The 22,711-nt window shown below is 39.8% G+C and overlaps 1 protein-coding gene across 1 annotated transcript; it reads left to right on the top strand.

Annotated features, from left to right (window-relative positions):
* Positions 1 to 2,329: 2,329 nt before the first annotated feature.
* Positions 2,330 to 7,969, top strand: LOC102400081 (protein HP-25 homolog 2). The gene is made up of 3 exons (XM_006073633.3): positions 2,330 to 2,486; positions 5,443 to 5,580; positions 7,087 to 7,969. Exons 1-3 carry the CDS (start codon positions 2,444 to 2,446, stop codon positions 7,551 to 7,553), a joined length of 648 nt encoding a protein of 215 aa, XP_006073695.3. The 5' UTR covers positions 2,330 to 2,443; the 3' UTR covers positions 7,554 to 7,969.
* The last annotated feature ends 14,742 nt before the right edge of the window (positions 7,970 to 22,711 follow it).

The following is a 22,711-nucleotide window of genomic DNA, read 5'->3' as shown; positions in this document are numbered from 1 at the left end:
TAGGGTGACTTTGTGATTGAGACTCAGTTTAATGAACATTCAGTTCAGTCACTCAGTCGTGTCCAACTCTTTGTGACCCCATGAATCGCAGCACGCCAGGCCTCCCTGTCCATCACCAGCTACCGGAGTTCACTCAGACTCATGTCCATCGAGTCAGTGATGCCATCCAGCCATCTCATCCTCTGTCGTCCCCTTCTCCTCTTTCCCCCAATCCCTCCCAGCATCAGAGTCTTTTCCAATGAGTCAACTCTTCGCATAAGGTGGCCAAAGTACTGGAGTTTCAGCTTTAGCATCATTCCTTCCAAAGAAATCCCAGGGCTGATCTCCTTCAGAATGGACTGGTTGGATCTCCTTAATGAACATAAGATCCATTTAATAGAAGAATCACAGATCCAAAATGGTATCACTTGTGCTAAAGCTCATGATACCAAACTTAGATTTAATACCTAACCTAATTGTAGTTTTGATCTTCCTTCAAAATGTAATCTTAATCAACCAGTTTGGAATTTTCTTGTCAGCACCAATGAGGTAATATGTCACATAGGTTCTTTCCATCCTGCAAAGGAATGAGTCAATCCATATGATGAAGTTTTCACCATTTCCTTCCCTCCAAAAGACATTGTTCCCTAATATTTTTTATATTATGTACCACAGCTTGTTCATCCATTCATGAACAGTGACTCATTGGTTTGGGGCTATAACAAATAAAACTATCTGAAATATTTATGCACAGGTTTTTACAGAAATATGCATTTTCATTTCTCCAGGATAAATACCCAGGAGTGGGATTGCTGGTTGTAGCTTTTAGCATACATATCCTGTACATGTCTTATTAGACTTTTACACAAGTATTTCATTTCTTCAGAGCTATAATATATGGTATTGTGTTTTTCATTTCTATTTGCAATCAGTTCACTGATAGTAAACAGAAATATGATCGATTTTTGCATGTGTGCTGACCTTGTCTCCTTTAATCTTGTGTAACTCACCTTTAACCTTGTGTTACCTTGTGTAACTCACTAATTAGTGCTAGGAGTTTCTCTTGTAGAGTCCTTGAAATTTTAACATAGACAATTGGGGCAGGTTTATTTCTTTTGTTTCCCGAATGGCATGCCTTTTATCTCCTGTAACTGTTTATTACAATGGCTACAACATCTAGTCCTATGTTGAAAAAGAGTGAAGGCAAATGTACCTACCTTTTCCTGATCTTTGGGAAATGAAATTTCATGGATACAAATCTGAGGAGTCAGCCTATGATAAGTTGAAAATATATATGCTAAATGTTACAAAAATCATACTAAAAAAAAACCCAATAAAACCAAAGGTATAGATAATAACCCAATAGTGGAGAGAAAGAAAATGTATGTGTATATATATATATATATAAATATATATATATATATATATAATTTGTATAAGGAATACTACCCAACCATAAAAGAGAGTGAAATTTTGTCATTTGCAGCAACATGGAGTGACTTGGAGGGCATTACAGAGAAAGACAAATGCTGTATGATATCACTTTTATGTGGAATCTAAAAAATACAACAAACTAGTGGATAAAAAAGCAAACTCACAGATACAGACAACAAACTAGTGGTTACCAGTGGAGAAAGGGAAGGGGGTTAAGAAAAAGGAAAGGGTTATTATGGGATTATATGAATTCATGTGTGTGAAACTTTTGAAAAATGTAAAGCACTATAGAATCTAGGCCTGGCATGCTGCGATTCATGGGGTCTCAAAGAGTCGGACACTACTGAGCGACTGATCTGACCTGATCTGATAGAATCTAGAGAATCTTTCATTCGATTAAAAATAAATAAAAGTTTAAAGAGCCACTATAACCAGTGTACATGCTCTTCGATAGGAAATAGTTATGTTAAGCATAGGCTCTCCATGGTGGTGGTGGTGGTTTAGTTGCTAAGTTGTGTCTGACTCTTGTGACCCCATAGGCTGTAGCCCACAAGGCTCCTTTGTCCATGGGATTCTCCAGGCAAGAATATTGGAGTGGGTTGCCCTTTCCTTCTCCAACAGGATATACATATGTATATGCAATACTACATACAAACAATAGAAACTTGAAAAAAAGCAAAAATAAATAGAAAAGTTATATGCATATGTGTATGGAAAAATACAAAAGGACTAACACCTAAATAAATAAATCAATAAAATGTTTTAAATTCTCAATTATTCCAGAAGTTCATAAAAGAAAAAAGAGGGTACAAATAACACATAGAGCTTCTGTCTGAACATCAGCTGGCACAACTTCACTCTGGTTAAAAGCCAACTGAGGTCATTGGCCTCAGACAGGCAAAAAATTAAATATTAAAGAATATTGATTTATTAGAACATCTTCCTCATACCTTTGAAAGGCAAACAAGTGAAAGAGGAACAGAGCAGCTGAAGACATACCCCTTAGAACAACTTCCATCTTTGCATCAGGATGCCTGGGAGAGGAGGACAATCTCTCTCCATGGTGTGTGTAGGTAAGTGTAATCACTAGAGAATTGGATTCCATATGTTGTTACAAAGAACTATGCGAAGGACTGTCTCCTGCCAACACTTGTGATTCGTTTTATGATCATAATACTTCTGAGATACAATTTTGCCACAACACAGGACAAAAGGATAGATTTCATATCAGCATTTCCAATCAGATACAGCAAATATAAGTGGAAACTTCCATTTCCACCCCCCTTAGATTTAGACCGAAGTTTATGTTATCAATTTGTAAATAGCCCTAATTAATAGCAAATTAGCACAAGGGACTTATGATATAAAGTAAACAGAAGGAGAGAGAATGCAAAAATTTCATGTATTTGACTGTGGAATGTGTGTTTCTGTTTCCCTTCTCTACATTGATGAATACAATATCAAGCTCTTCCCCATTTCACAAGTTGTCAAGAAAAGGGGATTAGAGACGTGAAAGACACATATGTAGACACCATAGACAATTTTTGTATGTCCATCGTAGAACTGCTTTGATGAATGTTCTGGGTTGTCATATTAGTGACCACCAACACTTTGAGGGGTAACCTTCCTTGTTGGGAAATCAGCATAGTATACTCAGAGGAAGGTCAGAAGAGTGGGAGGAACATATTCAAGAACCACACCTTAGCGTTCATATATGGTGCTAGACCCTTTTCATACCTCATTTCTTTAAGCCTCACAACCACTTAACAAGGAAGGTGCTATTTATTGCACCATTCTGAATATTAAGCAGAGGGAACAGAAGGTGACCTGGGACATATTCCACGAAAGGGATGTACTTAGGCGGCTAGGATTTGAATTCCCCTCTCTCTCTGAAGGGCTTCCCTGGTGGCTCAGAGGGTAAAGCGTCTGCCTGCAATGCAGGAAACCTGGGTTCGATCCGTGGGTCGGGAAGATCCCCTGGAGAAGGAAATAGTAACCCACTCCAGTACCCTTGCCTGGAAAATCCCATGGACGGAGAAGCTTGGTAGGCTATAGTCCATGGGGGTCCCAAAGAGTTGGACGTGCCTGAGCGACTTCACTTTCACTTTCTCTCTCTGAATGACTTTGGAAAACATGTTAAAAAATGAGTGTAATTGTTGTCTTCATTGACTTTTCTTCCTTTTTACTTGAAGCTTCAAAAAAATCATAAATGAAAGTCAGCTTTGCTGCAGAAAATTGATGATGGTTTGCTTGCCTTTGGAAGGAAGTAGAGTTGCCTAGAGCTAGAAGTAGAAATGGGGGAGTGATTGCAAGTAGGCACCTGAGGTCTTTTGAGGATGATGGGGATCTTCTAAAATTGGATGGTGGTGGTGGTTACACAACTGTGGGAATTTGTTTAAAATCATTAAATTTTGCACTTAAAATGAGAGTTTCAAAAAAAAAATGAGAGTTTCATGGTATACAAACTATATCTCAACAAAGAGCTGGGTTTTTTTTGTTTTGTTTTGTTTTTTTTAGTGTATTTTACCTGTTGAAATGTTACTTCATCAGTGTTTCATTGATGAGATGAATTTCAGTTTTCTAGGATAATTTTTCTTTGTACATATGCTAACCCATAAACAGAGGCACCTATCTTAACAGATTTTCTTCTCATGTCTACGCTGTAATACCACTGCTTAATTGAGGCAGGTAAAGGGGTGTCATTCAATGAAAGTCCTACATGTTTGTATATTTTCAGTTACTGGTTGAGCATTTTCTTTACAGCCAACAGTGCATTACATGCTTTATTTGTCACTGATTCTCACCACAACACTCATTATCTCTATGTCACAGTTTGGAAAGAGATTTTCAGAGAAACTAAATTTCTCAAGATCTGATTTTTATTTTGCTATGATATACTGTCTATTTACCAATTATTTTTGTCACTTAGGCCTGGAATATATTTTACATAACCATATATACCATTATAAAATAAAATGTGATACTTTTTTACTGATAAAAAAAAAACAAAACACCCAACAACATCATTTCCAATGACCATCTTGTGTTTCAATACTTCCGGATCAAGCTAAGGTCTTTGGAAATAATTGAAAATTATTCCACTGTTTGGCATAAATTTGTTCATCACCACCTGTTCACTTGACAGCTTCTCTTTCTGTGCATTTTAAAATACAACAATTAGTTGCCTTTGAGGAAATCATGGAGGATATCCCAAGATGAGTGAATTCTGAATTTTTTAAAAAATTTATTTATTTTTAATTGGAGGATAATTGCTTTACTGTATTTTGTTGTTTTCTGTCATACATCAACCTGAATCAGCCATAAGTATACATATGTCCTCCTGTCTTGAATCCTGTTTTTTAAGGATGAAAATAAGTTTACCATGCAGATACAAGGAAAACATTTAGTAAGCAGTGTAGAATCAATAAATGAAACCCCCAGTCGACTTGTTTTTGAGGAAACACCATGCTTAATTGTTAAGGGCTGCAGGTGCCTAGCTGTCATAAGGATAATACCACAAGACTATTTACTTAAAGAGACAAGAGAGGGAAAGACACTGGATGTTTGAGTGTCCTAGAGAAAACCTCTAGGTCATCAGAAGTTCACGTTTCAGTAAGAATATTAACAGCAAATACAAGGAAACTATAGATTATCTTTGGCCCTGATTGCACCCCATTAAGTTGGAAGGCGGGCGGTGGGGGAGGATTTCCTTGGCAGTCTAGTGGTTAAAACTTCTTCCAATGCAGGGGTTGTGGTTTCAATCCCTACTTGGGGAGCTAAGATCCCACATGCCTCTCAGCCGAAAAAACCAAGACATAAAACAGAAGCAATATTGTAAATTCAATAAAGACTTTAAAAAAAAAAAGAAGGAAAGTGGGGGGAAGTCTCTCTTTATGACCGAGTTCACAGTTATTTCTTAAGATTGGGAGACCTGGCTGCCTAGACAGTGTTGGGAACATAATCTTTCAAGAGAAGCAGCACCATCTTTCAACTTATGTGAATATTTATCCGTTTGACCCCCTGTTCTAGATGTCTGGATTTTAGCTTTGTCTGTTCTATCAGTCACGGCTGATGCCACTTCTATACCAGTTACCGAGTCCTGTGATCCTCAAGGACCTCCAGGTTTTCCAGGGCCTCCCGGTCCTCCTGGCCCTCCTGGCCCTCCAGGTGAGAAAACATTTTTCTTCACATTGCATTGGTCACTTTTTTCTGACTGAAATATCTATAAGCTCAAGGAAATATCCAGATGCTTCTGATGGTCAGTAACAATAGAGATAATGGTTTTTGGAGGGAAATCACCAAGGTCTCCCACTTCCCCGCCCATCTACACACCTAGAGTCTTAAAGCAGATGATGAGGTTTTTACCCCAGAAAAACTTCAGGGGTGGGTTCTGAAGAAGCCACCATGTGAACCTAAATGACAGTTCAGACATTATATTGGTGTACTCTTTAATATGGCATAGTTACTCTGTGCTGTGCTTACTTGCTCAGTCGTGTCCAACTCTTTGCAACCTCATGGACTATAGCCCACTAGGCTCTTCTGTACATGGGGATTCTCCAGGCAAGAATACTGGAGTGGGTTGCCATGCCTTCCTCCAGGGGATCTTCCCAACCCAGGGACCAAACCCAGGTCTCCCACATGGCAGGCAGCTTCTTTACCATCTGAGCCACCAGGGAAGCCCAAGTATACTAGAGTGGGTAGCCTATCCCTTCTCCAGGGGAACTTCCCAATCCAGGAATCGAACTGGGGTCTTCTGAATTACAGGCGGATTCTTTACCAGCTGCGCTACCAGGGAAGTCCATAATTACTCTGTGTTCACCCTTGATTCACACTGGAATACTGTTGAGTTTCCTGCAAACTCAAGAGCAAAATGGCATTGTAGAAAACAACTGAGAATAAGGCATTATGCTCTTGAGTCAATTCTGAGAACTTACTTTGCCATCTCAATCTCACTGGAAATTATTCACCAGAGTGATCCAGCATCATTGATTCCTTAACCTGACTGCCTTTAAATCATCTGTGGACATTGGTTAATATTCAGGTTCCAGGTTTTATCCCCTTGAAATTCCAATTCAGATGGTCACATATTATTAACTAAGACACTACCATTCACAGGTCCACAGCTGACTGTCATGCACAGTCCAGCCGGGGAATCGTTGCTCTAATGTCCCTTTTTATCTCTGGAATGCTACAATTCCTAGAGTTCCCTGTGTCAGTGTCTTCCCTGAGTACTCCTACTACTTAGCATTTGTGATAATAAAAACATCATACCTATGAAACGAATTGAAAGGGCAATTCAAGCAATTATTTATTCAATCACTGCTTCCAAAAATATACTATGCCTATCATCTGGACCTTGGATATCATATGATCGTGTTTTAGGAACAAAATTAGGTAGGGCACTGGCTCATCATCTATTTAAGGAAATAAAATAGGTACTTAATGGGAGAGATGACTCTTCAGTGTAAGCAAATGCTACCATCAAAGTAAACGCTGGATTCTGCCACTGTAATGACAGAGAGGAGACACTTTCTGGGAAAAGGATGTGTAAGGTGATCCTTGAAGGGAGAGTGTAAGTTAGTAGGAGGGGTGGTGTGGAAAGACATTTATGGACTGTGAAATGTATGAACTTCAAATCTCCTCTATCTTCCTTCTGTTTACTTTGGTGTTTAGGGCCCCCAGGCCCTCCAGGATCGCGAGGACCAACTGGGATTCCGGGAGACATTGAGAGTTGCTTGTCTCCCCCTAAATCTGCCTTTGCAGTGAAGATGAATGATCCCCTCCCAGCCCCCTCCCAGCCCATTGTCTTCAAGGAAGCCCTGCATAATGACCAGGACCACTTCAATCTTACCACGGGAGTGTTCACCTGCACCATCCCTGGCGTGTACCGCTTTGGCTTTGACATAGAGCTATTCCAGCATGCTGTGAAGCTAGGGCTCATGAAGAATGACACTCAAATCCTGGAGAAGGAGTCCAAGGCCAAGGACGATTATAGGCATCTTTCCGGAAATGTCGTCTTGCAGCTGACATTGGGAGACAGAGTCTGGCTGGAATCCAAGCTAGACACAACAGAGACTGAGAAAGGACCAATTCAAAGTATGTTCTTTGCGTATTTGCTCTATGGAAATTATCCTGGCTAAGGAGTAATGGCACACTTGAATTCCTCAAGTGGTCCTAAACCTCCCAGCAAACTTCCCTCCCTGCCCCAGTACTTTTCAGTGATCTTTGAATAAATTACATTAAGAACTTACAATTTACCCATGGGAATGTAACCCTTAAAAGCAGTTAAGATTAATTATTCATTAACTGGTCAACAATTTCTTATGGAAAGCCCATGAAATTTCAGGCATTCTGCTATATCCTAGGAACTCTGGGAAGAGGGTAGGTCAGGAAACAAGGGCTGGTTGAGGCTGGGGAACCAGGAAAGTCATCCTGCCTTTTGATTTTTTTCTGATAGTTTTTCACCAGAGGGAAAAACATAGTCTTGATCACAGCCCTTGACACCAGTTCAATTTCACAATTTATAGTATAGCTAGGAAAGCAAATATCCCAAAGAGATGAAGAAAATTTGCTTCAAGTCACACTACAATCTACCAAGTACATATTTTGCATTTGATGCATACTGGAGAAGGCAATGGCAACCCACTCCAGTACTCTTGCCTGGAAAATCCCATGGACTGAGGAGTCTGGTAGGCTGCAGTCCATGGGATCGCGAAGAATCGGACACGATGGAATGACTTCACTTTCACTTTTCACTTTCAAGCATTGGAGAAGGAAATGGCAACCCACTCCAGTGTTCTTGCCTGGAGAATCCCAGGGACGGGGGAGCCTGGTGGGCTGCCGTCTATGGGGTCGCACAGAGTCGGACATGACTGAAGTGACTTAGCAGCAGTATATTTTGAAGATGGTTTGAGCAAGGACCAATGGTACAGATTAAAGGAATTATTTTGTTGCTTAATACTCCTCAGACACTATGCAGTACCCATTCTATCACTTGTTAAATTTATTTCTTGTGAGCTCAAACTTTGGGTTGTCAATGAACCTAGTTAAGGGCGTGATCTTCACCCTCTTTGAAACCGTGGGTCACCTGTGACACCATCTGGAGAATGAAATATACTCAGGCGGGGCTTCCTGGATGATTCTTTCAAAGACAAATCCTCAAGTGACTTGTTTCTTTGGATTTTTATCCTTTGCCCTCTACTCTTCCCTTTTCACCCATCACCGCTCCCCCACTCCCACACCTAGGAAGATGCAATGCCTGTGGCAGAAGCAGCAGTTTTGCAAACCTGAGAACAAAAGACATGTATTGCTAAGCAGACTGAAGGAGTAGGAAACAGATCAGATAATGTCCTTGCACAGACACACCAGACTTACAGATGAGAATAACAATCCCTGATTTGAGTAAGCCAATGCAGACTGGTTTCTGTTAAATGTAACCAAATGCAGCCCTGATAAACCTGTTCTTTTCCTTTACAGACTTGCTCTCCCCTAGAGACTTCACCTACCATCCACTCTCCTTACTCTTCCCCCTTTCCTTTCCATCATCTCTTAAACATCTATACTGTGCTAAGAGACAATCTCTAACCTTAACGGTCCCACTCTAGTTCACACACAGACACGAGAATGAATTACATCTCTGTAATGTTTTACCAGAGGAGATCAGAGATCACTGATGCACACAGAGGCATTCTCTGGTAAAAGTTGATGTGTCCAAAACTGAGTTCATGACTGCTTCTTCCTCCAACACCTCCTGTATTTCCATTGTTTCCTTTCCCCATGAACATCACCATCCACTGATTAGTGCCACCTACCTCCCTTCATGTCACCTCCACAGTCCAATCTGTCACCAAGCTAAATCAATTTCCATCATGACATTCCTACAAGCAACACCATCATCTTCACCTGTCACTGTGCTAACTGGTGGGCCAGTCCTCCACTCGGTGCCTCTTTGATCGGATTTATCTCGTCCCAGCAGTGAATGCTCATTGCACAAAAGACAAGGTTATCATACTAATCTCTGATCAAAATCATTTCATGGCTTCTCATTTTTCTTAGGATAAAAATCAAATTGTAATTGTATATTTGAAAATTGCTAAGAAAGTAAATCTTAAAAGTTCTTGTCATAAGAAAACAAATTCTGTAGCTAGGTATGATAACAGATGTTATGTAGACTTACTATGGTGATCATTTCACAATATATATGCAAATATTGAATCATTTTGTTGTGCATCTGGAAATAACTTCATTTTGTCAATGATACCTCAATAAAAAAATAAATTATTAATATGATTTACTTTACACCTCTCCATATTTTCTTCCTACTACAGTTTTCCTTAGTGACTGGTTTCCAGCTACGCTGAAGTTTTAGTTAATGTATGGTCATTGGACCACACTGCCACAGGGCATTTGCACTGTTCAACCCTCTGCCTAGGTCACTTATCTCCATAACCACCAACATCTTTTGTGCTCAGTCAGAATTCAGAAATAGCTTCTTGAGAAAGGAACTGATAATAAACTAACTGGCCCCTTTTATGCATTCTTACATTATGATTTTTTTACTTTGTAATAACAGCCATCACTTTATTCTTACATTTAAAAAATTCTCAGACTAATGTGTCTCTCCTCTGCTAAACTGTGAGTTTCATGATATCAAAAACTAGCTTTTATTTTGGTCTTTATTGTAATTCAAAATCCCGCATGTGTCTAGCACATTTTAGGTGCTCAGTAGTTTTTGAAACAATGAGAGCAGAGAAACAGCACAGTTGTTAGCACACGGTAAGTTTAACTTGCTATAATCAGATTTCTTATTTTGTTGTTACTAAAAATTGACTTTGTTCCAATCATAACTTGTAGTGTGATTTAGTCTACACTCACTCAAACCATTCATGCATTTATTCAGTAGACAGATATTTACAGAGTGATAGGGAGAACGATGGGGGAGCCTGGTGGGCTGCCGTCTATGGAGTCACACAGAGTCGGACACGACTGAAGCGACTTAGCAGCAGCAACAGCAGCAAAGAGAACAAGAAGAAAATTTATATATACGTATATAAATGTATATAATTTTTTATAAAAATTTTATAATTATTTATAAAATTTATATATATTTATATATAAGAAAAATTATATATATTGAGTACTTACTATGCTCCAAGCCCTTCACTCTCAATAAAATAGATTTACCTGCTTGTGTCTTAATTTACCTGGTGCTCTATAATATCCAAGAATATTTTGAAAGAAGACATATTGTTTCACCTATATTTTTTAGTTATTTCTGAAAAATTGCAAGGAAGATGGAAACAGTGTATTTTCTTTCTTTCAAACGTTTTAGTTGTTTCTGGATATGAAATCTCTACTAATGGTAAAGAACATCAGTGAGGCACTTTATCCATCTAAAACCCTTTTAATATAAATTTTTCCACTCAATTTCTCACCATTTTTAGAAGGCATTTTTATATACCGATGAAAAAACATGTAAAGCACAAAAGTGACACTTGCCACTTCTGACTTCCAGTGAGTATGTGTGTGTGTGTGTGTGTGCGTGCACACATGTCCACATACACACACGCACATGTGTAGCCAAGGCCTGAAGGTGGGTATAACTTTTCCCATGAGTGGGAAAGAAACATTCACTACTAATTTCTACTTACTAATGTCGACTTTTGAACTGTGGTGTTGGAGAAGACTCTTGAGAGTCCCTTGGACTGCAAGGAGATCCAGCCAGTCCATTCTAAAGGAGATCAGTCCTGGTGTTCTTTGGAAGGAATGATGCTAAAGCTGAAACTCCAATACTTTGGCCACCTCATGCAAAGAGCTGATTCATTTGAAAAGACCCTGATGCTGGGAAAGATCGAGGGCAGGAGGATAAGCGGATGACAGAGGATGAGATGGCTGGATGGCATCACCGACTTGATGCACGTGAGTCTGAGTGAACTTCAGGAGTTGGTGATGGACAGGGAGGCCTGGCATGCTGCGATTCATGGGGTTGCAAAGAGTCAGACACGACTGAGCGAATGAACTGAACTGAACTGAACGTCAACTTAAAAGATACACAATGTGAGAGTTGCGAGCTAAATTTTATTTGGGGCAAAAATGAGGACTGCAGCCAGGAGACAGCACCTCAGCTCCATAGAGGCGGGGTCAGGGTCGGGGAGAAGGTCAGTATATATGTGATTCTGGTAAAGAGAGGCTACATGGAATCAAGCACATGTTTTTCCAGAAAGTTTCTGCTGGTCTCATGAAGCTTTTGCTGGTCACGAACAACAGTCATCACCATGAAGGATTTTAGTGCTTTCTAGAAATGAGAAGACACAAGAATTGGGCTCAAAAAATTGACTCTGGAAAATATCTAACTATCTGAAGACCTGTTCTGCCAGTTTTTCCCTGAGCACAGAGTATCTCATTTCTGTTTTCTACCCTGAACTCCTTTCAGGGGCTGTTGAAGGTCAGCAGCTGCAGCAGCACATGATTTAATCCTTATGGCAAGTGCCAGTTTGTAGTTGACACTAACAATGGTGGGAGGGAGAAGAAGGAAAGATTAAAACATCATAGCTTCTACTATCTGGAATGAATGACCTTTTGTTTAAACACTAACATGGTTCTAGAGTATGGAAATGTTGACCAGGCCATGCGTCTCTGCTAAATGTTTACTTTCAGTGTAATAGAAAGTATACACATCATTTGTCTCACAAGAAATACGGACATGATTTCAGTAGCATGACCACTTAGACTGTCTTTCTGTTCCCTGCGGCCGATGCTCTAAGTCCCTTTCGTCCCATTTGGATGAACCGCAGGTGAACTGAGCCGTGAGGAGTTCAGAGGTTTGTCCCTAAACATAATCCTAACCCCTACTTTTAGATATGTTGCCAAAAAATAGTCCAATTTTACCCTCAACTTCCTAGCACTTACTTTTATATCATTTGTAGTTATTTATGTATATTAGAGTTAGCACCTTATACTTTTAGATTTTAATAACACAGATACAAACTAACTTATTGCAACAATCATACAGGAACACATATATGATCCTAAAACATACAGAATGTGTGTGAATATATATGTATACAAAATTTTACGTATATATAATTATATATATAAACTGAATATATAATTATATATTAATATTTATAAGCTTTCCTCTTTAGAAATCAGTCTTGAGGGGCCCTCTAATTAATTTCCAAGGACACAGACTGTTTTAAAAAAATCCTTAGATCTGAAAAGATAGCCTTCTAGCCAAAAAGTAAGTGGGTGTGTATATAACAAAATAAGAGGAGCTGAATCAGTGTAAAACTGTGAAGGAAGAGAAAGGCCCTGAAATATGGCAACAACTTTGAAGAACATGGGAGGCTCAGATTTCATTCCACTTAGCTTGTTTTCACAGCTGTGATGTAAAGCTTTTCCATCTAACATCTTATGTCAGGTCTGCTCCCGTAAGTATATCACTTAATTGACTGTCAGGATAACAATCAAAGTAAAAGGCCTGACGTTTATGCCACGGGTACTATAATAACCTGATAAAATACTGAAACGACACTGAAAGCATACAAAATAAGACAGTAGATGGCAAAGTGTATATGCTTAAAAATGTTCCCCTAGAAGCGGTAGAATTTGCAGTGTGCCTTTCTGGCCTAGCACACTCCCCAACCCTTCACATCCCCTATAGCCAAAACCAACAGGAAGTCTGTAGCCTTACCACCCACCTAAGGTGCCAGAATGAGGAGTTCAGAGCTGGAAAAATCATCTGGAAATTTAAAGGAAGGAAGTGTTGGCAGCTGAAGAGTCTCTAGACCCAAGGTGTGAGTATGAACTCTAAGCAAGTACTGGCTGAGAATTACATGCATGAGACAACAGAGGGCCTCCTGAAAAAGCAGGAAGAGGCAGAAAGAAATCTGTTCTTGAAAGACACAGCAGCCCAGGACAAGACGGGATTTTCCGCCTTTTCAACTGAACGTCTCTCACAGTAATGCAGTTTGGACAGAAGAACACTGAGGCCTTGTGGCCTCAAGGTGGTAGAGGGTGCAGCCAGCCCTGTAGTGGGAAATTAGGTCATCCCCCCAAGCAGGATACCCACAGGGTGAGCCCGATCTCTCTAAATTCTACTTGTATGTTTGGCACCAAATCACACAGGCATCGGGGAAAACCCACAGAGGGCTGGTTAAAAATAAATAAATCAAGAGTTAGAAGCCCAAGAAAGAGAGCAGAAATATTAGCAGGGTAAATATTTGCAGCTAGAGTTCAGACATGTTAACTGCCTAATAGAACAATATAGAAAATAATATAGAAATATAATATATGGAAATATATATTATTTATATATTATAAATAAGTAGAAACAATATAGAAAATAACAATCCTCAGAACAGCTTAATAAAACCCAGAGTCTCAACAACGTATTATCTATGATAACTAGTTTTCAGGCAAAAAAATTACAAGAAACAGAAACATGAGAAACATGTGCCCATCTTCAGCGGAGAAAAAAGAACAGTTGATAGAAATTGACTTCAACCAGGCCCAGATGTTGAAATTAACAAAAACTTAAAGGTAACTATCATAAATATATATATTTCTAAATAAGGGAAGTGTGTTCAAAAATAAAGGAAATACATGTTTAGAGAGGGAATTGCAATAGCAAAATAAAAATTACATTCAAAAAGTAAATTTTGAGAGCTGGAAAATAAAATACTGAAATAAAAATTAACTAGATTACGTCAAAAGCAGATTGAAGCTGGCAGGGGGAAGGATCAGTAAACTAAAGATCAAGGGAATTACCCAATCTAAAAAACAGAATGAGAAAATATTGAAGGAAAAGAAATAAACTCTCAATGACCCTTGGACAAATGTTACATGATTCTGCATAATTCATCAAGCTACTAGAAGTTTGCTTTGAAATGTAAATGGTATAATGTTAATTCTTACAAAATATTTATAATATATATTTCAACAAGTTTTGAGTTTCTATCATTCTTTCTAGGATGTTTATTTTCTGAAAGCCCAATTTAGCAAAATATACAATCATTAAATAGTTCATTTTAAATATAAATGAATATATATGCTAAACAGGAACAGACTGACAAATGTAGACAAACTCACGGTTACCAAAGAAGAGAGGGAAGGTACAAATTAGGGGTAAGGAATTAACAGATAGAAACTCCTATGAATAAAGTAGATAAGTGACAAGGATATATTGTATAGCACAGGGAATTATAGCCACTATGTTGTAACAGCTTTTAACAGGATAATCTGTAAAAATACTGAATCACTATGCTGTACACCTGAAACGAATATTGTAATTCAATTATATGTCAATTAAAAATTATTTTTTAAATAAAGAAAGGATGAATAGTTAGTTGCTCTGACATTTGATCCTCACCTTTCTCAAGGAAGTTTGTAAATGTAACCAGTCAGACATTTTCTAAACCTTAGAGCTAATGCTCTTGAGTGGTTTATTTTAATAAATATGCAACTTACTCATGTCTTGATAAAATGTGGAAGCTAGTCATGTAACCCTTATGACCAGAAGGACCAGGTGACTCTCAAAGTACAAAGCACTGCATGCGTGTCTAGTTGCTTCAGTCGTGTTGGACTCTTTGCGACCACATAGACTATAGCCTGCCAGGCTCCTCTGGCCATGGAATTCCCCAGGCAAGAATACTGGAGTGGGTTGCTATTTCCTTCTCCAGGGGATCTTCCTGACCCAGGGATCGAACCCGTGTCTCGTGCAGCTCTGGCATTGCAGGTGGATTCTTTAACGCTGAGCTACCAGGGAAGGCATAAAACCCTAGAGATCCCTGAATGAAATGTCTCTCCTGCGCCATCTTGTCCTGATCACACAGTTAGCAGCCAGCACTCTGGAACTCGATCATTTTCTGGGATGAGAAAAGAGATCCCATAATCTCTGCTTGACATATTCAGAATCTCCCAAATGTCTCTGTAGTATTTGTGATGGCTTCTCTGTTGTGTTCTTTGCCCATTTTCAGTAAAGTGTATTTCCTGTAGAATTTCCTGCCTTCATGGGACTGTGCTGACCATTCAGCATTGTCTGATATCTCAGCTGGAGTTTGACGTCCAGGAGGTTGGTCTAGAAAGAGACATTTCTGAAACTGTCAGCATCTAGAAGCTATTTAAAAGCACAACATGGGATGAAATCACATGTGGGGTGAATGGATTCTTGTTATTAAAATCTTAGCTATTAAATTGTGTCCGATTCTTTGTGACCCCATGGACTCTACCCCACCAGGCTCCTCTGTCCATGGGATTCTCCAGGCAAGGATACTGGAGTGGATTACCACTTCCTTCTCCAGGGAATCTTCCTGACCCAGGGACTGAACCCATGTCTCTTGCATCTCCTGCACTGGCAGGCAGATTCTTCACCACTGAGCCCCCAGGAAAGCCCCCGGGGTGAAAGGAGGTAAGAAGTGAAAAGAACAAATCTAAAAAACAGGACATGCCAACATATAGGGGATTGAGAGAGAAACCTCTGGGGTTGGAGGAAAATCAGGCAAGTGTGGTGACACAGGCCTCAAGGGAGAAATGTAGCAACAAGTCAGGGATCAAGTGTGTCAAGTAAAAGGTTGACTGATCATCTGGATCCAATTTCCGGGTTTTTCGTGACATTGATAACAATACTATTGGTGGGACAGTACAGAAAGCTTGAGTGAAGTATGTTGAAAAGAAAGAGAAATTAGGAACTGAAGTACAGACAACTGTTTTAGGACCACAGAACTGGGTGACTGAGCTGACATTTCTTCTCTCATTGTTCTGGAGGCTGGATATTTGAGATCAAGGTGTTGGTAGGGCTGGCTTTCTCTGAGGCCTCTCTCCTTGACTTGTAGACGGCCACCTTCTTACTGAGTCTTCACATGTTTTTTCCCTCTGCACCTTCCTGTGTCCAAATTGCCAATCCATAATAGGATTGAATTGGCAGGATTACCCCTCATGACTCAAATCACCTCCTTAAAAGTCCTGTAATATTCTGAGGTGCTAGGGCTTGGGACTTCAGCATGATAATTTCATGGATATATAACTCAGCCCATAGAAACTTTCTTGAGAAGATTTTGTGTAAAGAGGATAAACCAGGCAGTAGTTGGAGAAGCCTTCGGAGTCAAGGGAGAATTTTCTCTTTGAAGATGTGGAAACCTGGTGTGCTTACATACAGTAGGAATGATCTAGTAGAGAACAAAACTAGGTGAGAGAGGGGAGAGTTCCTAAAACTATGTCTGCAAGTAGCTCAAGAAAACAGGACCGAGTGCACAAGTGGAATTCCTACATAGCAGAGTAGGTGTCAGTCTGAGGAACAAGACAGAAGGCAGGAAATTCAGCTGAGGGGCAGAACTGTGAGTCAGTGCGATGGAAGCACTTTGAAAAGTTTGCTTCTAATTACTTATTTTTCTAGGAAAAACAGAACACAGGGTAATCAGCTGAATGTTGGTGCTGGAGATCTTTAGAGAGAATGAGGGTGTGAAATTGTAAATGGGAGTGAAGGACACAGCATGGAGTTGCTAAGCAACGCAAAGGATCTAATTGTGACCAGTGGTCCTGAATTGAGAGTGAAATCACTGTGGCTGCATACTAACGATTTCCTAATTGTGAACAAAGCCTGAATACCGAAAAGTGCAAAGCATAAATGAGCAATATGATAAACTATAAAATAACTGCCTGGGCAGAATTCTTTTGAAAGACCCCATGCTCCTTTTAGGACTTGTTGCTAATTTTTCTTCATCTTAATACATACACATCAATCATTTAAAAATGTAGTTTAGGACTCCCCTGGTGGTCCAGTGGTCAAGACTCCGCCTGCCAATGCAGGGGGCATGGGTTCCATCCTTGGTTCAGGAAGATCCTACATGCTGTTGGGCACCTAAGCCCATGCATCACAACTACTGAGCCCACACTCTAGAGCCCGAGAGCTGGAAGTACTGAAGCTGCACACCTAGAGCCTGTGCCCAGGACAAAGAGGAGACCCTGCTCAAGGCAAGTAGAGAAAGCCCACACGAAGCGATGAAGACGCCACCCAGCCAAAAATATATAAATAAACTAATTTTAAAAAGTTTTAATGTAGTCTAGGTTTGCAAGTTTTTTTTAATGTTTATTAATTTTAGTACGTGCTTTTTTGTTGTTTTTGTTTCTGTTTTTTTTTTTATGGGATCTCAGTTCCCCCAATTGGGGATTAAACCCAGAATCCTAATCAGTAGGCCACCAGGGAGCTCCCGGCTTGCATGTTTTTTAAATTTATAAACATGGGATATTACTGTAAGAATCCTTTAAATCGATAGTGCTTTCGCTTCACAGTACGTGTAACATATGTGGGCAATGCTCATTTAATTTCATTGTATAGCACTCCATGCCCTGTGTGCTCCGGGAATCCTGTTTCTACGCTACTGTCAAGGTGCATCGGAGTTGTTACTATGCTACTGCCAACACGCTTAGCTGCTGTTCAATATGCCTGCCAGTTCTTTAAGGATACACTCTAGGCATATCTGTACAAAACACTCCCCCATAACATCTTTCTTTATCTGACTAGAAATCCATCGATGAATGCTATCAGCCAGTTTGGAGGAAAAATGCATGTATGTTAAGTCTTACAATCCCTGAACAGGGTTTCTCTCTATCTTATTTAAAATCTTTCAGTAAAAATGTGTACTATTCTCCATAATCGTTTCACAACTCTGTTAGGTCTCATCCTAGATACATTTGCTTTAAAAAATAAAAGATACAGTGCCCTCCGTTACTCTGAGCCTTCCTCCCAGCTGTCAGTACCCACAGGCCTGTCGGAGGCAGAGCAGAGATGGCTGTGGGAACCGCCAAACAATGGGAGATGCAGTTGAATCAACCCCTTCTTGCTCTTTTCTGCCGGCTCACTCGGTGAGCTTGGCTCCCTCTTCCCCAGCCCAGGTTACCTATATTTGCTATTTTTGTTGCTAGTTAAATTGCATGGTTTCATTTTATATTCTCATTAATTGATTCTGCTATAGAAAGCACGATTGATTTTTTTAGTTAAATTATATCCAAAATGTTTGTTAATTTTCATTAATTTAATTACACATAAGTGGTTTTTTTTCTTCTGCTTGAATTCATACACTGGTAATATAATAAACTTTGATTCTTTTCTAACTTTATATTTTTTCCTGCTTATGCCATGGGTGAAAATCTCTGGTACAGTACTGAGTAGAAGTGATTGTGGACATATTACTTTTAGGTCTCAGTCTGCAAGCTCACATTCCAGGGCTCTGTGTATAACTTTTCAGTAGTCACTATCAGATTAAGAGAATTCTCGAGTGGGATGGGGAGGTAGATGGGAGGAAGGTTCAAGAGGGAGGGGACAAATGTACCCCTATGGCTGATTCCTATTGATGTTTGGCAGAAACCAACACTATTCTGTAAAGCAATTATCCTTCAATTAAAAATAAATAAATTTAAAATTAAAAAAGAAAATTCTCTTTTATTCTTTTTTTATTTCCTAACAGATTTTTAAATTTTTAAGAAGTTCTGATTTTTTTAAACACCAAGTGCTTTTATTGTCCTTTTAAATGGCTATGTAATTTTCTCATTTAATTTGTAACTATGATAAAGGATTCTTCCAGGCAGTGATGTGGATTTAGGGACAAGAAGAAAGATGACCTGGGTAGCTATGAGAAGAGGGAGTTTTAAAAAATGTTTATTGGAGTGTACTTGCTTTACAATGTTGTATTACCTTCTGCTGTACAGCAAAGTGAGTCAGTCGTATGTATACATAATATGTCTCCTCTTTCTTAGATATCCTTTCCATTTAGGCCACCACAGAGCACTGAACACAGTTCCCTATGCTATAGAGCAGATTCACATTCAGAGATCAGATCAGATCAGATCAGTCGCTCAGTCGTGTCCGACTCTTTTCGACCCCATGAATCGCAGCACGCCAGGCCTCCCTGTCCATCACCAGCTCCCAGAGTTCACGCAGACTCACGTCCATCGAGTCAGTGATGCCATCCAGCCATCTCATCCTCTGTCGTCCCCTTCTCCTCCTGCCCCCAATCCCTCCCAGCATCAGAGTCTTTTCCAATGAGTCAAGTCTTCACATGAGGTGGCCAAAGTACTGGAGTTTCAGCTTTAGCATCATTCCTTTCAAAAACCCCAGGGCTGATCTCCTTCAGAATGGACTGGTTGGATCTCCTTGCAGTCCAAGGGACTCTCAAGAGTCTTCTCCAACATCACACTTCAAAAGCATTAATTCTTCAGCGCTCAGCCTTCTTCACAGTCCAGCTCTCACATCCATACAGGACCACAGGAAAAACCATAGCCTTTACTAGACGAACCTTTGTTGGCAAAGTAATGTCTCTGCTTTTCAATATGCTATCTAGGTTGGTCATAACTTTCCTTTCAAGGAGTAAGCGCCTTCTAATTTCATGGCTGCAGTCACCATCTGTAGTGATTTTGGAGCCCAGAAAAATAAAGTCTGACACTGTTTCCACTGTTTCCCCATCTATTTCCCATGAAGTGATGGGACCGGGTGCCATGATCTTCGTTTTCTGAATGTTGAGCTTTAAGCCAACTTTTTCACTCTCCACTTTCACTTTCATCAAGAGGCTTTTTAGTTCCTCTTCACGTTCTGCTATAAGGGTGGTGTCATCTGCATATCTGAGGTTAGTAGTATTTCTCCTGGCAATCTTGATTCCAGCTTGTGTTTCTTCCAGTCCAGCATTTCTCATGATGTACTCTGCATATAAGTTAAATACACAGGGTGACAATATACAGCCTTGACGTACTCCTTTTCCTATTTGGAACCAGTCTATTGTTCCATGTCCAGTTCTAACTGTTGCTTCCTGACCTGCATACAAATTTCTCAAGAGGCAGATCAGGTGGTCTGGTAGTCCCATCTCTTTCAGAATTTTCCACAGTTTCTTGTGATCCACACAGTCAAAGGCTTTGGCATAGTCAATAAAGCAGAAATAGATGCATTTCTGGAACTCTCTTGCATTTTCCATGATCCAGCAGATGTTGGCAATTTGATCTCTGGTTCCTCTGCCTTTTCTAAAACCAGCTTGAACATCAGGAAGTTCACAGTTCACATATTGCTGAAGCCTGTCTTGGAGGATTTGGAGCATTACTTTACTAGCGTGTGAGATGAGTGCAATTGTGCAGTAGTTTGAGCATTCTTTGGCATTGCCTTTCTTTGGGATTGGAATGAAAACTGACCTTTTCCAGTGCTGTGGCCACTGCTGAGTTTTCCCACCTTGCTGGCATATTGAGTGCAGCACTTTCACAGCATCATCTTTCAGGATTTGGAATAGCTCAATAGGAATTCCATCACCTCCACTAGCTTTGTTCATAGTGATGCTTTCTAAGGCCCACTTGACTTCACATTCCAGGAGGTCTGGCTCTAGGTGAGTGATCACACCATCGTGATTATCTGGGTCGTGAAGATCTTTTTTGTACAGTTCTTCTGTGTATTCTTGCCATCTCTTTTTAATATCTTCTGCTTCTGTTAGGTCCATACCATTTCTGTCCTTTATCGAGCCCATCTTTGCATGAAATGTTTCTTTGGTATCTCTGATTTTCTTGAAGAGATCCCTAGTCTTTCCCATTCTGTTGTTTTCCTCTATTTCTTTGCATTGATTGCTGAAGAAGGCTTTCTTGTCTCTTCTTGCTCTTCTTTGGAACTCTGCATTCAGATGCTTATATCTTTCCTTTTCTCCTTTGCTTTTCGCTTCTCTTCTTTTCACAGCTATTTGTAAGGCCTCCCCAGACAGCCATTTTGCTTTTTTGCATTTCTTTTCCATGGAGATGGTCTTGATCCCTGTCTCCTGTACAATGTCACGAACCTCATTCCATAGTTCATCAGGCATTCTATCTATCAGATCTAGGCCCTTAAATCTATTTCTCACTTCTTCTGTATAATCATTAGGGATTTGATTTAGGTCATACCTGAATGGTCTAGTGGTTTTCCCTACTTTCTTCAATTTCAGTCTGAATTTGGCAATAAGGAGTTCATGGTCTGAGCCACTGTCAGCTCCTGGTCTTGTTTTTGCTGACTGTATAGAGCTTCTCCATCTTTGGCTGCAAAGAACATAATCAATTTGATTTCAGTGTTGACCATCTGGTGATGTCCATGTATAGAGTCTTCTCTTGTGTTGTTGGAAGAGGGTGTTTGTTATGACCAGTGCATTTTCTTGGCAAAACTCTATTAGCCTTTGCCCTGCTTCATTCTGTATTCCAAGACCAAATTTGCCTGTTACTCCAGGTGTTTCTTGACTTCCTACTTTTGCATTCCAGTCCCCTATAATGAAAAGGACATCTTTTTTGGGTGTTAGTTCTAAAAGGTCTTGTAGGTCTTCATAGAACCGTTCAACTTCAGCTTCTTCAGCATTACTGGTTGGGGCATAGACTTGGATTACTGTGATATTGAATGGTTTGCCTTGGAAATGAACAGAGATCATTCTGTCGTTTTTGAGATTGCATCCAAGTACTGCATTTCGGACTCTTTTGTTGACCATGATGGCTACTCCATTTCTTCTGAGGGATTCCTGCCCGCAGTAGTAGATATAATGGTCATCTGAGTTAAATTCACCCATTCCAGTCCATTTCAGTTCGCTGATGCCTAGAATGTTGACATTCACTCTTGCCATCTCTTGTTTGACCACTTCCAATTTGCCTTGATTCATGGACCTGACATTCCAGGTTCCTATGCAATATTGCTCTTTATAGCATCGGACCTTGCTTCTATCACATAGTAATCTATATATGTGAGTCCCACTCTCCCAATTCATTCCACCCTCTCTTCCCCCACTTTATAAGTTTGTTTTCTACATCTGTGACTTTATGAGAAGAGTGATTTTTAAGTGTTTAGGATCTATTTACCAAAATTCCACACTTCTGAAGGAGGTAAAGTTAGGGATAATCAATGACTGAATTTTTGTCAATGGCATGCAAGCAAAACTTTTGTGACCCATCCCTTGGCATTCCCCAGTTAAAAAAACATCTCCCACAGGACTCTCCAGGATCTTTCCACTTTGATTTTCTTGATGTAAGAATAATGGAAGCTTGTAAGCCACATGTCAAAGATAGCAGAGCCATAAAGGACAGAAGGAGTCTGAATCCCAGAATCACTGTTCAGGAGAGATTCACCCTCCAGCCAGGAATACCAATATTGGAATTTTAATAAGTGAGAAATAAACTTCTATTGAGTTAAGTTCTTTTCCCCGTTTCATCAATTAGTGTTAGCTTAAATCATATAAATTTCCCCAAGTTTTTGTTGTTACAGAAGGAGACTAAATCTTATCATTATCATAAGAAGGATGATGGCAGTGTGTTTTTCTTCAACCTT

Source organism: Bubalus bubalis, chromosome 4 (assembly GCF_019923935.1).
Source record: "Bubalus bubalis isolate 160015118507 breed Murrah chromosome 4, NDDB_SH_1, whole genome shotgun sequence".
Classification (NCBI taxonomy): domain Eukaryota; kingdom Metazoa; phylum Chordata; class Mammalia; order Artiodactyla; family Bovidae; genus Bubalus; species Bubalus bubalis.
Note: the sequence above shows the minus strand (reverse complement) of the source record. Positions and strands in the feature narration are given on the sequence as shown.